At 57.0% G+C, this 13,116-nt stretch overlaps 1 protein-coding gene across 3 annotated transcripts in view; it reads left to right on the plus strand.

Moving 5' to 3' along the window:
• Positions 1-13,116, plus strand: part of SDK2 (sidekick cell adhesion molecule 2) — a 273,751-nt gene that overhangs the window by 251,393 nt on the left and 9,242 nt on the right. For all 3 annotated transcript variants that reach the window (XM_005597218.4, XM_023652110.2, XM_070226013.1), the window contains 4 exons: positions 2,972-3,136; positions 4,764-4,904; positions 5,168-5,306; positions 7,758-7,884. In XM_005597218.4, coding sequence (XP_005597275.3) covers positions 2,972-3,136; positions 4,764-4,904; positions 5,168-5,306; positions 7,758-7,884 — 572 coding nt within the window. The remainder of the gene's footprint in view (positions 1-2,971; positions 3,137-4,763; positions 4,905-5,167; positions 5,307-7,757; positions 7,885-13,116) is intronic.

Raw genomic sequence — 13,116 nt, forward strand, 5'->3', positions numbered from 1 at the left:
CTGGTGTTCTGGGTTTAGGGGCCGTGACTTGGTCCACTGAGGTGGAGTCAAGGACTGAGAGTAAGGGGAAGGACCAAGCCAGGACCCCCTGGAGGACGGGACGCAGAGCAGTACCTGAGGGCTGGCAATGGACAGAAGGCAGTGAGGAGGGGGCCGAGGGCGAGGGGGCTGTCCGGCCTCCCAGGGCTGTGTGAGAGCAGCCCACCGTCAGGGTGGGCATCCCCCCGCCTCCGTGCCCCTGCCTGGACATCCTCCCATCTTCAGGATGAGATCGCTCCTGTTGGCTCCCCTGCATTGCTTATGCTTCATGCCACGCAGAATTAACTAAACACACCCACTTCAATGAACTGAGAGCAGCCAGGCACTGCAGACCAGCAAGGGATTTACTCAAGGTTACCGCCCATGGAACCTGCCCCACACGTCAACTACCCGGGCTGGAGGCCAGAGCCACAGTGTGACATTCCAGCAGCTTCTGGCCTGGCCCTGTCACCCTGGCCTCACCCTTTGTTTCTGCGTGGGGTGGAACGAGGCGGGTCAGACAGCAGCCAGGAGGCCCCAGCTTCTGGGAGGCAGCAGGGTCCCGGCTGAGCCCATCCAGCCGGCACTGAATCAGCTGCTGATGGCGCACGGCACCATCCTGAGCACCTGCGGGGAGGTCAGTGCTGGGAGGAGACAGACAGCTCAGGGCTGAGACGCCAGCTCTGCCCCGTAGGGGGGGTGCGGCCTTGGAAGAGGGTTCAGCAGTCTCGGGCCTTGGTTTCCTCGTCTGTAACATGGGCGCAATGGTTCCTCCCTCTCGCCGTTGCTATGGGTGTGAAAAGTAAAGCCCTTGGAACCACGATGGTTGACGAGGAATGAGTGGTGCCGTTGTGTCGTCATCATCATCATCATCATCGCTGTGACTGTCATTGAAGGCAAAGGAGAGCATCCAAAGTCACGGGAAGAAACTGGATTTGCGCCCCAATACTTAGATTTTGAGACCTGCAGCACTGAAATGGGGCACGATACGCTGTGAAAAGGCCAGGGAAGAGAGGCTCGCATGCATGTGTTCAACGGCACCAGAGGACGCCTGGCCGGGTGCTGGGCTGCAAACGAGTTAACCCAGCAAGAGAGAGACGTGAGACAAAAAGGTGCAAGGGGTGTGAGGCAGGCGCCCAAACCAGGTAAATCAGATGGAAGATGAGGCCAGGACTCAGGACCCCCAAGCCTTCTGTGAGGACAGCAGAACGCAGACGGGGCCCCCATGGCCGCCTTCGCATTGGAGGGATCTAGACAGGAAGGATGGGAGGCGGCTTCAGCAGGTCCCACCACACTCTCGGTCCAAAAGTCAGAAATGATGCTGGGGTTGTGGCGCCTCCACTAGAGTTCGTGACCTGGGTGGATCTCTAAAAAAAATATATAGGGGGCCAGCCAGGTGGCATAATGGTTAAGGTCGTGTACGCCACTTCAGCACCCTGGGGTTTGCGAGTTCAGGTCCTGGGTGCAGATGTATACACCGCTCATCAAGCCATGCTGTGGCAGCATCCCACATGGAAGAACTGGAATGACTTACAGCTAGGATATGCAAGTATGTACTGGGGCTTTGGGGAGAAAAAAAAAGAGGAAGATTGGCAACAGATGTTAGCTCAGGGCCAATCTTCCTCACCAAAAAAAGCATACCAAAAAAACCACAAGTGGTATGGAAAACAAGCAAAATCCACCAGCCCCAGGGAAGGGCCACGCTGGAGCCTGGGAGCAGCCTGTGGGCCGAAAGCAGCACTTAGTGGAAGGAGTTCAGAAACAGACCAAGAACGATGTGGCGGTGAGGGGGAGGCAGGAGGAACGGCAGGGGTGTGCTGGTGGGAATTCATCCACGGCAGCAACAGTCTGGAGGACCCACGGGCTGTGACCTTGCTGGGATGGAAGACCTGGGAGCTCAGCCAACTGAGGTCCTTCTAAGACTTCTGGACCCCTGGCCTACGTGAAAATGGGACCTGACCAGGGCCCAGGGTGGCTTGATGCTCCGGTTGCCAGATCAGCCCCTGCACTGGCAGAAGCAGGAAGACTCACCCTCTTTCCGAGGGCTGAGCCAGCCCCATTGGCCCTACACAGAGCATCCGGCCAGGGTCCCTTCCCAACCTCCCAGGCTCCCCATCAACATTGTGGACGCCACTGGGCCCTGGCGGGCACCTGCCTGTTCTCTTGCATAGACAGCACGCTCACCATTTCTTCTGAATCAAGTGAGAGGGAACTATGTCCCAGGGTGGGCAAGAGCCAGAGGACCACAGACAAAGCGGGCAGGCCAGAAAGGAAAGTCAGGAGCTCAAAGGACAGGGGTGGCTGGAACAGCATGGGCGGAGGACAGACAGGGACCCCTCCTAGCCTCTCTGGGCCCTCTCTCTCCTCAGGTCTCTGCTCCCGAGCGTGGAGGGAGCTGAGGAGGGGCCCCCTCAAATCCACACAACTTAGCCACACCTTCTCAGGTGGCCCCCGTCCCTCCTGCAGCAGCTATTAAAAAGCCCTCTTCCTTTCGTCTGGAGCCACTGCTGTAGACGTTTAGAATAGGAACAGAGATCGGGAAAATGGGGGCCTGGGTAAGTCCGGGATATGTTAAAATCTTAGCAGCCGCTTAAAATCGTGCCGACCAGCACTTTCTAATGCCACGGAAACCGATTTGCAGAGTTCATCTATGCCAGAGCGAAAATGGGCAGTGTCTTTCTCCAGGTGGTGGTATCGGGTTGATCATTACAGTATTTTCTGCATATTATACATTTTTTAACATTTTACAGGTGTTTTAATAAAAAGTATAAAAAGGGCGTCAAATACTCCAAAAAGACATCTTTCAAAAAAATATCTCCTGAGGACCTACTGGGTGCCCAGCCCTGGAGAGTAGGTGTTGACGGGACACTAGACAGCCCTGCTTTGGGGAGCAGCATTTAGGACGGGGTGGGGGGTCCCCCTCACGGGTGTCTCCTTGTCTGTGCTCCTGCAGACGAGGGGCTATGGGACATCCTCATCAAAGACATCCCCAAGGAGGTGACCTCGTACACGTTCAGCATGGACATCCTGAAGCCAGGCGTGAGCTATGACTTCCGGGTCATCGCCGTCAATGACTACGGCTTTGGCACCCCCAGCGGCCCCTCCCAGTCTGTGCCAGGTACTGGCCTGGGGGGTGAGGGATGAGAGGGGGCCCCCAGGAAGAGCCTGTGGCAGAGGTTGGGCAGTGGGGAGCGGGGCGAGGCAGCAGACAGCAGAATCACTGGGTGGGGACCAAAACGCAATGTGCTCTCAGTTCTCCGCCGCTGTGAGCCCCAGGCCAGGGGCTGAGTCAGCTTTCAACTCCGGAAGAAGCTGGGGGCCATGGGTCTTTTGGGTTCCTTTTCAAGGTCTCCAGAAGCCCTGGGCAGGGGGCCCAGTGGGCTCATGGACCAATCAGTGGGCCCAAGACAAGAGCCTCCGTGAGCTCATCACCCAGGAGATTCCAGGGCGCCAGGCCATAAACTGCACGTTTCCGTAGAAACCGCCCCCCAAAACAGACAGGGTCAGCAGCCTGTGGAGCAGGCCTCCTGGACCTGACTGAGCAGCACCCCAGGCCGGGGGGCCGACGGGTAGGATGGCCATCCTTCCCTTTCTTCTCTCCTCATCCTCCCACCCAGCATGTCTCAGGGCTCATACAGGACAAACATATCGAAACCCATGACCCCAAATCTAATCGCAAACCACTTTTCGTACTAAGCTCTCTTCCGTCAGGGCAGAAATATAACTCAGAATTTCTGCTCGCTGGGTGAGTTTCAGAAACCCAGCCGCCTCCCTCCTCCCACACGCTTTCACCCTTGCCCAGATTGATAGCACCGAATCGTGGGAAATAAACACTTCAAGACTGAAAGAGGTGGGGCCGGCCCCGTGGCCGAGTGGTTAAGTTCACGCACTCTGCTTCGGCGGCCCAGGGTTTCGCTGGTTCGGATCCTGGGCGCGGACATGGCACTGCTCATTAGGCCATGTTGAGGTGGCATCCCACATGCCACCACTAGAAGGACCACAACCAAGACACACAACTATGTACTGAGGGGATCTGGGGAGAAAAAGCAGAAAAAAAAAAGAAGATTGGCAACAGTTGTTAGCTCAGGTGCCAATCTTTAAAAAAAAGAAAAAAGACTGAAAGAGGAGGGCCAGCCCCTGGTCAGGTGGCAGCATGGATTGGTACAGCTGGGTGCAGAAAGCACAGTACAGGGGGTCTCTGAAAGAAGGGGAGCCCTACCTGGAGGAGGCATTTTAAAGACCTACTCATGTCCACCCACCCAACTCCCCCCACTTTCTGCTACCAGAAAAAGATTGGTCCCAACTGAACCTGGGGAGAAAGTCTCCCAGGCCTACCACAGGCCAGAGAAGCACCTTTCCAACATAAATCTGGATCCGCCTATAGAGGTAGCCCCTAGGCCATGGGCAGCAAGGGAAAATAGCAAGCATACCGCCACTCCTCCCTCCTGTGTCTTCAGCAGACATCACCAATCGATCCCAGCACTCTTTCCTATTGAGTTCGGAGGCAACCTCAGAACTCTTCTCAAAACAGCCCTCCAGGCAGCCCTTTACCTGTTGATCAGAGCTAGCACTTGAGATGAAACCGTTCCTACCAACCTGGTCTTAGGTGCTACCTCATTCAGAGGGCACAGCCTCGCCTACCCATAAACTGTGACAGCAGGTGGTGGGGTCCCAGCAGGAGCAGGAGGTGGGGAGGCAAGATGGGACTGAGCACCATGGACCTGACACCCCTGTTCATGTTCCAGCCCAGAAAACCAACCCATTCTACGAGGAGTGGTGGTTCTTGGTGGTCATTGCCCTCGTCGGCCTCATCTTCATCCTGCTTCTGGTGTTTGTGCTCATCATTCGAGGCCAGAGCAAGAAGTATGCCAAGAAGACAGACTCGGGTGAGCTGGCACCAAAGCCCTGCTGGCTGGATGGGACTTTCCTGGGTCTGCCTCCCTTTTGGCGAGGGTGGAGTTGGGGAGTCTCTCTTTCCTGGAAATGCACCTGGTCTGGTAGGTGGGGCAGCCTAGGGTTCCTGCACACCATCTCCATCTCCTATTTCGGCTTCAACTCTAACAAAAGAAAGAGGCCCAGCCAGGTGGGGGAGGGGAGGCCGCCTGGGCCGACGGGATGGGGTGAGTGACTGGGTGTCAATCCCCCCCAGGGAGCAGTGCCAAGTCGGGTGCCCTGGGCCACGGGGAGATGATGAGCTTGGATGAAAGCAGCTTTCCTGCCCTGGAACTCAACAACCGGCGGCTCTCCGTCAAGAACTCCTTTTGCCGAAAGAACGGTCTGTACACCAGGTAAGGAGCTCTCTGCGTGGGGGACCAGCAGATGGAGGTTTGGGGGCCAGCAGTGCCCGGGGTGTGGAGAACTCTCAGGAGGGCGGCAGAGCAGGAAGTGCCCCCTTGGCCTCACCCTGTCCTGGAAACAGCGTTCGAGCTCAGGGCCTGGGGTTGGTCCACAGGCAGCCACGGCAGAGCCCAGGACGCACGACCAGGGGCTGGAGGCTGCAGCCTGGGCGGCGGGCCCGCTAGGGAGAAAGTCACAAGGAAGTGGGTACAAAGGGTTTCTGTCAATGGCACCAGAATGCCAATAACTTGCACAATTTTGCAAACCAACCTACTGCTATTTGGAGCCCGCTGCTCCTGGTAACAGCCTGATGCTGTGATCATCACTTGCCCAAAGGGGAGGTGGGCCCAGTGAAGACAGGCTGGGCAGACACACGTGAGTGAGAGGCGCTGGGAGTTTCCCCCCTCCCCCCCACTTATTGCTTATGCCCTCCCTTCCCTCCTCACAGTTCTGGAAAGAAAGGGCCCTCCGAGTGTAGGCACCCTCTCCCCAGGTCCTTACTCACACCTGTTGTAGCTGCAGAACAGTTTTCTCCTGCCTGTCTCCCCACCCCCGAGTCAGCCCTCTCAGCGTTGTCCCCAAAGGGCAGCATCTGAGAGCAGCCAACCAGGAAAGGTCCAGGCTGGCTGTGCTCCCAGTTCCTTCTTTCTCCTTACTTCTCTCCAACCCCAGACCCTTCCTAGCCCCACTCCCTGTGGCCAGCCCGGCTGCCCACTTCCAAGGGCAGGGGCAGCTGCTGGGGCCCACCTGACCTTCACCTGATGTGACTTGGCAGTTTTATGCTCCCGGGAGTTCGAGAGACACTGGGGGCTGTGGCCCGGGAGCACGTTCTCCGGCCTCAGCCCTTTTAACATTCCCACCTCATCGGAGGTGCCCATAGGGGGTCGGCCTCTCCCAGGCGCAGCTCACAAAGCTTCTCTCTGTCTGGTCCCGGAGGGAAGCGGCGCTGTGTGTGTTCGTCAGGAGGACAGAGGGAGGGGGCACAGGCCGGGAGGCCGAGCTCTCATCTCCCGCCAAAGCCAGCTTTCCAAAGAAAGAGCCATTTGAGGCCGCCATGGCCGGCCCAGCATGGCCACCACAGCCCCGCCAGGCTGGCTCCGGGGCCCTGCCACATGGAACAAGGGGGCGTTTCACCCACAGCCTGGCCTCGTCTGCCTCTCACGCCCACAGTGTACACACACCGCGGCCCTGTGTGTCCTCTACACTGCTGTGTATACACAGAAATCCGTTTGACGCCAAACCTGCCCCAGGCTCTGGGTGACCCAGCCACGGCGACACCGTCAGCCTCCCCCTCTCCCTGCATGTCCCCAAGACAGCTTTAGCCTGGCTCCCCATTTTCGCCCTCCTCTTGGTGTCGTATATTTGCCTGTCTCGTCTATGTGAGGCTGCTGCTACTACTGTTATTGTTTTATTTTCAAGTAGTTTAAAGATGTGGCTCTGTTGATGGGAATAAAATCAGTGCAGATATAGGACAAGAGGCTGTAGGCGGGAGGGGGGTTGCTGTGACATCTTCCCAGGCCCCGGGATTGTTCTCAGAGCAGCATCTCTGTAGCAAACCACTGCTGGCCCCTGCACGGGACAGCTGGGGTCCAGAGCCCCAGTTCCAGAAACGCTTCCTGGGGCAGGCAGGGCAGGTCTCAGGGCTTCAGGACGTTGACAGTGCCCCCCTCACACCCTGTTGTGAGGAGATACAAACAGGGCAGAGCTGTGCAGGCTCCCAGCCACCTGCCCAGCTCCCCCGGAGTCTGCCCAGCCGCCAGTCTGTAGGCACCACAGCAGGCAGAGGGCCCGAGGCGCCGTCCTGGGCGTGTGTTATGATGACTCAGAGCCAGGCTCTCACTCGCCAGTGCACAGCTTTCCCCAGGGCTGAGTCGGTAAAGGTAGGGTATGACTTAGCCCGCGGAAACATTTCTGGTCTCGAGCAGGGCGCGAGGGAGAGAGGCGTTGGTCCTCCTTTTTCTCCCCACGCTTCGTGTTAATTCTGTAAAGCTCACTTTGTGAGTTTCGAGTTCGTCTCCAGGGCAGGTGTCCAGCCTCCCCTGAGATGCTGATTCAGGAGGTCTCAGTGGGGCTCAGAACTGCTTCACTGCCGAGTAATCCCAACCCCTGAGGTCGTGGAGCCACAAGGGGAGAAGCGAAGTGCTGCACCCCCCTCCCCCCCCCCAATTTCCCTGGAGCTGCTCAGGAGGTTGGTTTGGCACCTTTGGCACCCTGAGCCTTCCCCACCCCCAGGCGGGGCCTCCAGCCCAAGGCCTGGGCCTGTGGAGAACAGACGCGGGAAGGAGGAACGTAGGATGGAGGGTCTGAGAGCCTGTCCCCCTCCAGGCCTCGCGGGCGTCTCTCCGGCCAGGGGAGGCCGCTCTGAGGGAGGCCGTCTGTCAGCCTCACCCCACTCTCTCCAGGTCTCCTCCTCGGCCTAGCCCGGGCAGCCTCCACTACTCCGACGAGGACGTCACCAAGTACAACGACCTCATCCCAGCAGAGAGCAGCAGCCTGACGGAGAAGCCCTCCGAAATCTCCGACTCTCAGGTGAGGGCAGGAGGGCCGGGTGCCCTGGAGAGGGGAGTGGAGCAGCCCCCATCACATGGGCTTCCTTCCCTCCTTTCCTTTATGGGACCCTAGAGACCACGGGACCCCAGGAAACTGTCCAGAAATCATACATGGGCCAGCTGCCACCTCCCCAGCTCTGCTCAGGGTTTGCACCCAGGGGTCATGGGGTCCCCAGAACCTTGATCACATAAGATCCCCCGAGAGCCTGATCCTCTGGACTTGCAGGAGTCGCCCCACGTGCTCAATCGCTCAGTAACTATGGCCTGCAAAGGAGCGTGACGGCGAGGAAAAGGAGGGGGGCGCAGCAGCCCTGCTCTGCCAGAGCCCCAAGGACTGCTAAGCTTAGCTAGTCAGGGTCAGAATGAGCCCCAGAAACAGAGGGCCAGGTGCCCCGGAGCCCCGAGGATGGGAAGCAGTGTAGACCGTGGAGGTGTTAAGCTTTGGAGGTTTGGACCTGATCTGAATTATGGCTCTGCAGTCTATGGGCCGGGGCATCGTGGGTGTGGGAGATAACCTCTTTGAGCCTCAGTTTCCCCATCTGTAGAACAGGCAGGGACAATGATAGGCTCTCTCGTGGGGCACTGGGGAGGTCAGGCACAGAGAAGTTTAGCACAGGGCCTGGCACACAGCACCCCTTCAATAGATGTTGGTTCTCACGTAAAGAAGGGGACGGTGCCTCTGGGAGCTGCAGGGCTGTAGGGAGGCTGCCATCAGGTGGGCCACGTGGACGCTCCATCCCAGGCTATGGGGAGAGGGGCTGAGTGCATTCCAGCGAGGTGATCTTGCAGCCTCCCCCCAGCCTCTCAGCCTTGGCCAAGCCCGGTGGCTGCCAGGGAAGGAGCCACAAAAGGCCACGTGTCCCACACCCTGGACCTTTCTGCCCAGTTCTGGGTGAGGACGAGGAGGAGGAGGCACCAGCAGGGAGCAGGGCTGTCAGCCGAGTAGGAGGCGCCAGCACGCTGGGCTCCGGTTGCGGGCCCGGTGGACGAGGGCCTCTCGCCCGCTGCTGTTTTGTTCGGCTCCAGGGTTACTGATGGGCTTGGCAGAGCCGAGAAGGCTGGAGCTAACACCCCAGCACAGAGCTGGCAGAGACAGAGACCCCAACTTAGCCTGGCTTACACAGGGACGCACGTGATTCAGGTTATGGCATCTTGTTGTAAGTATTTAACTGTTTGCAGCCACATACATACTGGGGACTTACAAGGCCATGCTTCCCTGAAGCATGGTTTTTCTTTCTTTCTCCCCAAAGATGGTGATGAGCAGTTAGAGTTTAGGCATTTGAGGTAAAACTCGTAAAGATAACAGGACTCCCTCTGCCCGTGGGGCTGGAATAAAGGGCTCGTTAAGCCATACTTCCATCTTCGGAGAGCAAAGGTGGCAGCCAGCGGAAGGGACTCCCTGCGTTCCTCTGGTCAGCCTCCCTTGACCTTGTGCAGAGGGCATTACTGATCCGCCCTCACTGGCTGGGCACCGACCATCCAGGGAGTACGCCCTCAGAGCGCAGAAGCTATTGCCCAGCATCTCCAGAGCTTTTGGTGGCCATCCCCGTGTGAGTCTGGAGTACCCTCACACAGGACACAGAGCTGGTCTCCGAGGCCACACCAGGACCCCAGCCTTGAAGAAGTTGCTGGGAGAAGACTCCCCATCCCGAGACTGGGGCAGATGGAGTGCCCAGAATCCTCCGCTTAGCCGTTGGTCTCATTTGTTCAAAACAAGCCCATCACTTGAACACTGTTTCCATAGCAACCTGGAGTCAGTCACCCCAGGAGCAGATACTCCAGAGAGAGGAGGCTTCCGGTTCCAGAAGTCACTTGTCACAGCAGAATGCCCACGCTCCATTCTGGGGGCAGTGGACTGCAGCCCAGGCCTGGAGCTCAACTATAGAGTTTGGCTGGTTCAGGGTTTGCTTTGGGGCCGGGATGGGTTGACTTGGGTTATTTACTCTGAAAGCTGAGTCCCACGGAGGCAGGCACTTGTGACAGTTCTGATCACTGTTGCATCCCAGCATCCTGCATGGCGCCTGGCACACAATCCCTGTGTACATATATATGGAAGGCATGTAGGGTCACTGGGGAACCTAGTCAAGCTGAGCAGACTCAAGACCAAGGATGGTCAGCAGGATAGAGAAACAAAGATTCATGGTTATAAAGTCACTCCTTTTGACCAACATCAGAACTCACACATTCAAAGACGTGTGGCCCTTCAAAGTAACACGGATGACAGCAGCCACACCCCCGGGGGCTGTGCTCAGCATCCCACATGCCTCACCACCTTGGAGCATCACAGTGACCCTCCGAGGCAGGCATGAGTGTCATCTGTTTTGTACAGATGGGGATACTGAGGCTTAAGCAAGTTGGCTCAGGTCCAACAGCCAGAAAGTGCAAACCCAGAATCCAGGCTTCCAAGCTGTGGAGCCACACCCCATACACAAGCCTTCTGATGGCAGAGCCCTGCTCAGCCCCTCGGTCCTACCCCTGTCCTGTTGCTGGTGATGTCGCCCTCATGGCAGACCTTTCTGGAAAGGCCTTCAGAACCAGCTGATGAAACACTCTTGAGAACAAGTAACTGTGGATTTTCTTAAAAAAAAACAACTCTAACCATCTTCAGAGGATAAAGACAGACACTCAGAGGAAAGTGCTGCAGACACAACAGTTGTTGCCGAGAGATGCTCAGCAGCATTGGGCAGTGGACCACTGGGGTGACCGTGCAGCCCCACCAGAGGGCTGCTCTGAGGGCAGACGCTCCCGTGAAAGCAGCAGCAGTGTTGTGGCTGGTGCACGGCCCCGGGCTTGAGTGCCAGCTCCACCCCTACTCTCTCCGGGATGGGGGGTCCTTCACAGCCCTCACCCACACGACGCAGAAAGAAGTCCCGTCCTTCCAAAGGGCTGTGACAAGGAAGACGTTAGGGAGATGGAGTCATCACGGGAGCCTGGGAAAGGCAATCAGGTCACATGTTCACTCTGGAATTGTTCTCGAAAACCAGGCCGTGGGCTGTGAGGCCACTGCAGCTAGTCGTGGATTCAGGAGGATTTGATGGAGCGTTGGCGTCTTCAGCCATGAAAGAGCCGGGGAAGACCTTGAGAGCATTCACCCGTCAGTCACCCTCGTCCCCACAGTCCCAGGGTGCTGATAAGCTGGGCCATTGTTAAACGTTTCATTGTTAAAGTGTAAGATTGCTTCCATTACCTGTTGGCAAAGAGCCACCACCCAGAGCCCCTAAGTGTCCCCAAGAAGACCCCAGCAGACTGCTCCGTGATTCTGCAAATATGGGGTTATACCTGGTTCAGCGAGGGGATGGCAGGACCCTGCTTCCGCCAGAGGTCTCTCCTCTGTGCCTCTGGGGTCAAGTTGGAGTTTGAGCCTTAACAGCTCAGGAGGCCTGGATGTCAGGGTGGTGAGGGCAGCCCCAGCGGGTGTGGCAGGGGGCAGGTTCAGACTCCTCAGGGCTCATTTCTTGAGCCTGTACTCTGAGGACATAGAGGTGATGGAGATATGGCCCTGCCTCCCGGGAGCTCCCCGTGGGCTGGAGTGGACAGACTTGGAGACAGAGCAGCTGGCTTTCCTCTTGTTCCAAGCATAAATAAGTAAATCCTGTTACTACTCAGCCGCTCGACCATGCATCAGTGTCTGGAGTGTAGGGCCTTCACCACTGTGACTTTCAATTTGGGGTTTATGGTGGAGGCCACTGTCGGTCCTCCTGTCCCTGTTAGTGTCTAGAAAGGCATATCCCTAAGGGTCAGCAGCCATACAGGCCGGTCCCTCAGTTTCAGCTGCTCTGGAGAATGACCGCCTGTCTTTTTGAAGTGCCCCTCCCCCCAGGTCCTCTGAGAGTGAATTTTGCATATGCTGCCTGGTTTATATTCTAAATCAGACCACCCAAAACTCACTCCCCCAAATTGGCAGAAATCTGCCCAGCTGTTTCTCCTTGTTATGGTAATAAACAAAAAGTCCACGTTACTCGTAAACAAACACACGTGACACGATCTGAGAAAGGCCATGACGGGCGCTGTGGGTGAAGGCTAGAGGTGGTAGGGGGTGAGCTGGCTCTCCCCGGGGGGCACAAGGGTGGGGGTGGGGGCTGTGCCTGGAGAGGCAATGGAGAAGGGAGTCCCTGACAGGGGGACACACAGAGGCTGAGGTTTAAAGAGCCCGTGGCCTGTTGGACGGAACTTCTGAAAACAAAGCAGGCCTGCCTTCTAACTTCATTTCAAAGTGAGAACCCAAGTTTGGTAGAAAAATCACGCAGTTATCACTCAGGAAAATCTCAACGGAGAAATTCCAAGCCAATGGCAGGCCTCTTCGAATCAATATTCAGTTCTTTGTGGCATCCTGGGCAGCCCCTCTTAGCTCATTAGAACGGAATTAAGCGTACGTGAAAAAGTAAGAAAATACAGAGGACAAATGAGAGTCCATATAAGATTTATTGAGCACCCAGTCATAACAGTGAACATCCGTGGAGCCCTTACCAGGAGCCAGGAATGACTCTAAGGATTGTTCCAGAACAGCACCACTGAATCCTCAGAGGCCCCTGGGAGGCCCGGTGACGTTATAGCTGTTTTCAGGTAAAGACAAGGAGAAGGGAGTGTCCAGGAGCCCCCACAACAAGCCCAGGCCCCACCTCTGGGCCCCCTACACACCAGCTGGCCACCACACACAGGTCGGGCCCTTTGTGGCACCTGGGAGGGGTGAGCTCTGGTTTTGCCATCCATGGAGCCCATTCATTCCTTCCTTGTCGCATTGATTCAACAACCTTCCCTTCTGCGCCCCCTGAACAGTACAGGCACTGTTCACATATGGCGACTGCAGTGGTGAGCAGGCCCGGCTCTCATGAATGTTCCATTATGGTGTGTTATGATCTATGGGGGAAGACCACATGTGCACAAATAATCACGTTTTCATTTCTTATTAAAATATTATGGTAGCACTGTAAGTAACTTCAGGAGGAGAGTGAGGACAGATCGAGCACTGTGAGGAGTCCCAAGGAAGGTCACATCCTCCCAGAGGCTCACTGAGGGCTGCCTGGAGGAGGTGGCTGGGCCTGGAAGTGTGAGCGTGGAAGCGAGTAGTGCGGGTCTGCATTCAGCTGAGTGGTGGGGGTGGCCTGTCAGCGCCCTCCCTCTGCTGAGTGTCTCCGATCTTGTTTCAGGGTTTGCCTCTTGTCCTCAGGTTAGGCCAGGCATCTAATAGATTCAGCGACATCCATCTCCTGCT

This window comes from Equus caballus, chromosome 11, assembly GCF_041296265.1.
Source record: "Equus caballus isolate H_3958 breed thoroughbred chromosome 11, TB-T2T, whole genome shotgun sequence".
NCBI classification, from domain to species: Eukaryota; Metazoa; Chordata; class Mammalia; order Perissodactyla; family Equidae; genus Equus; species Equus caballus.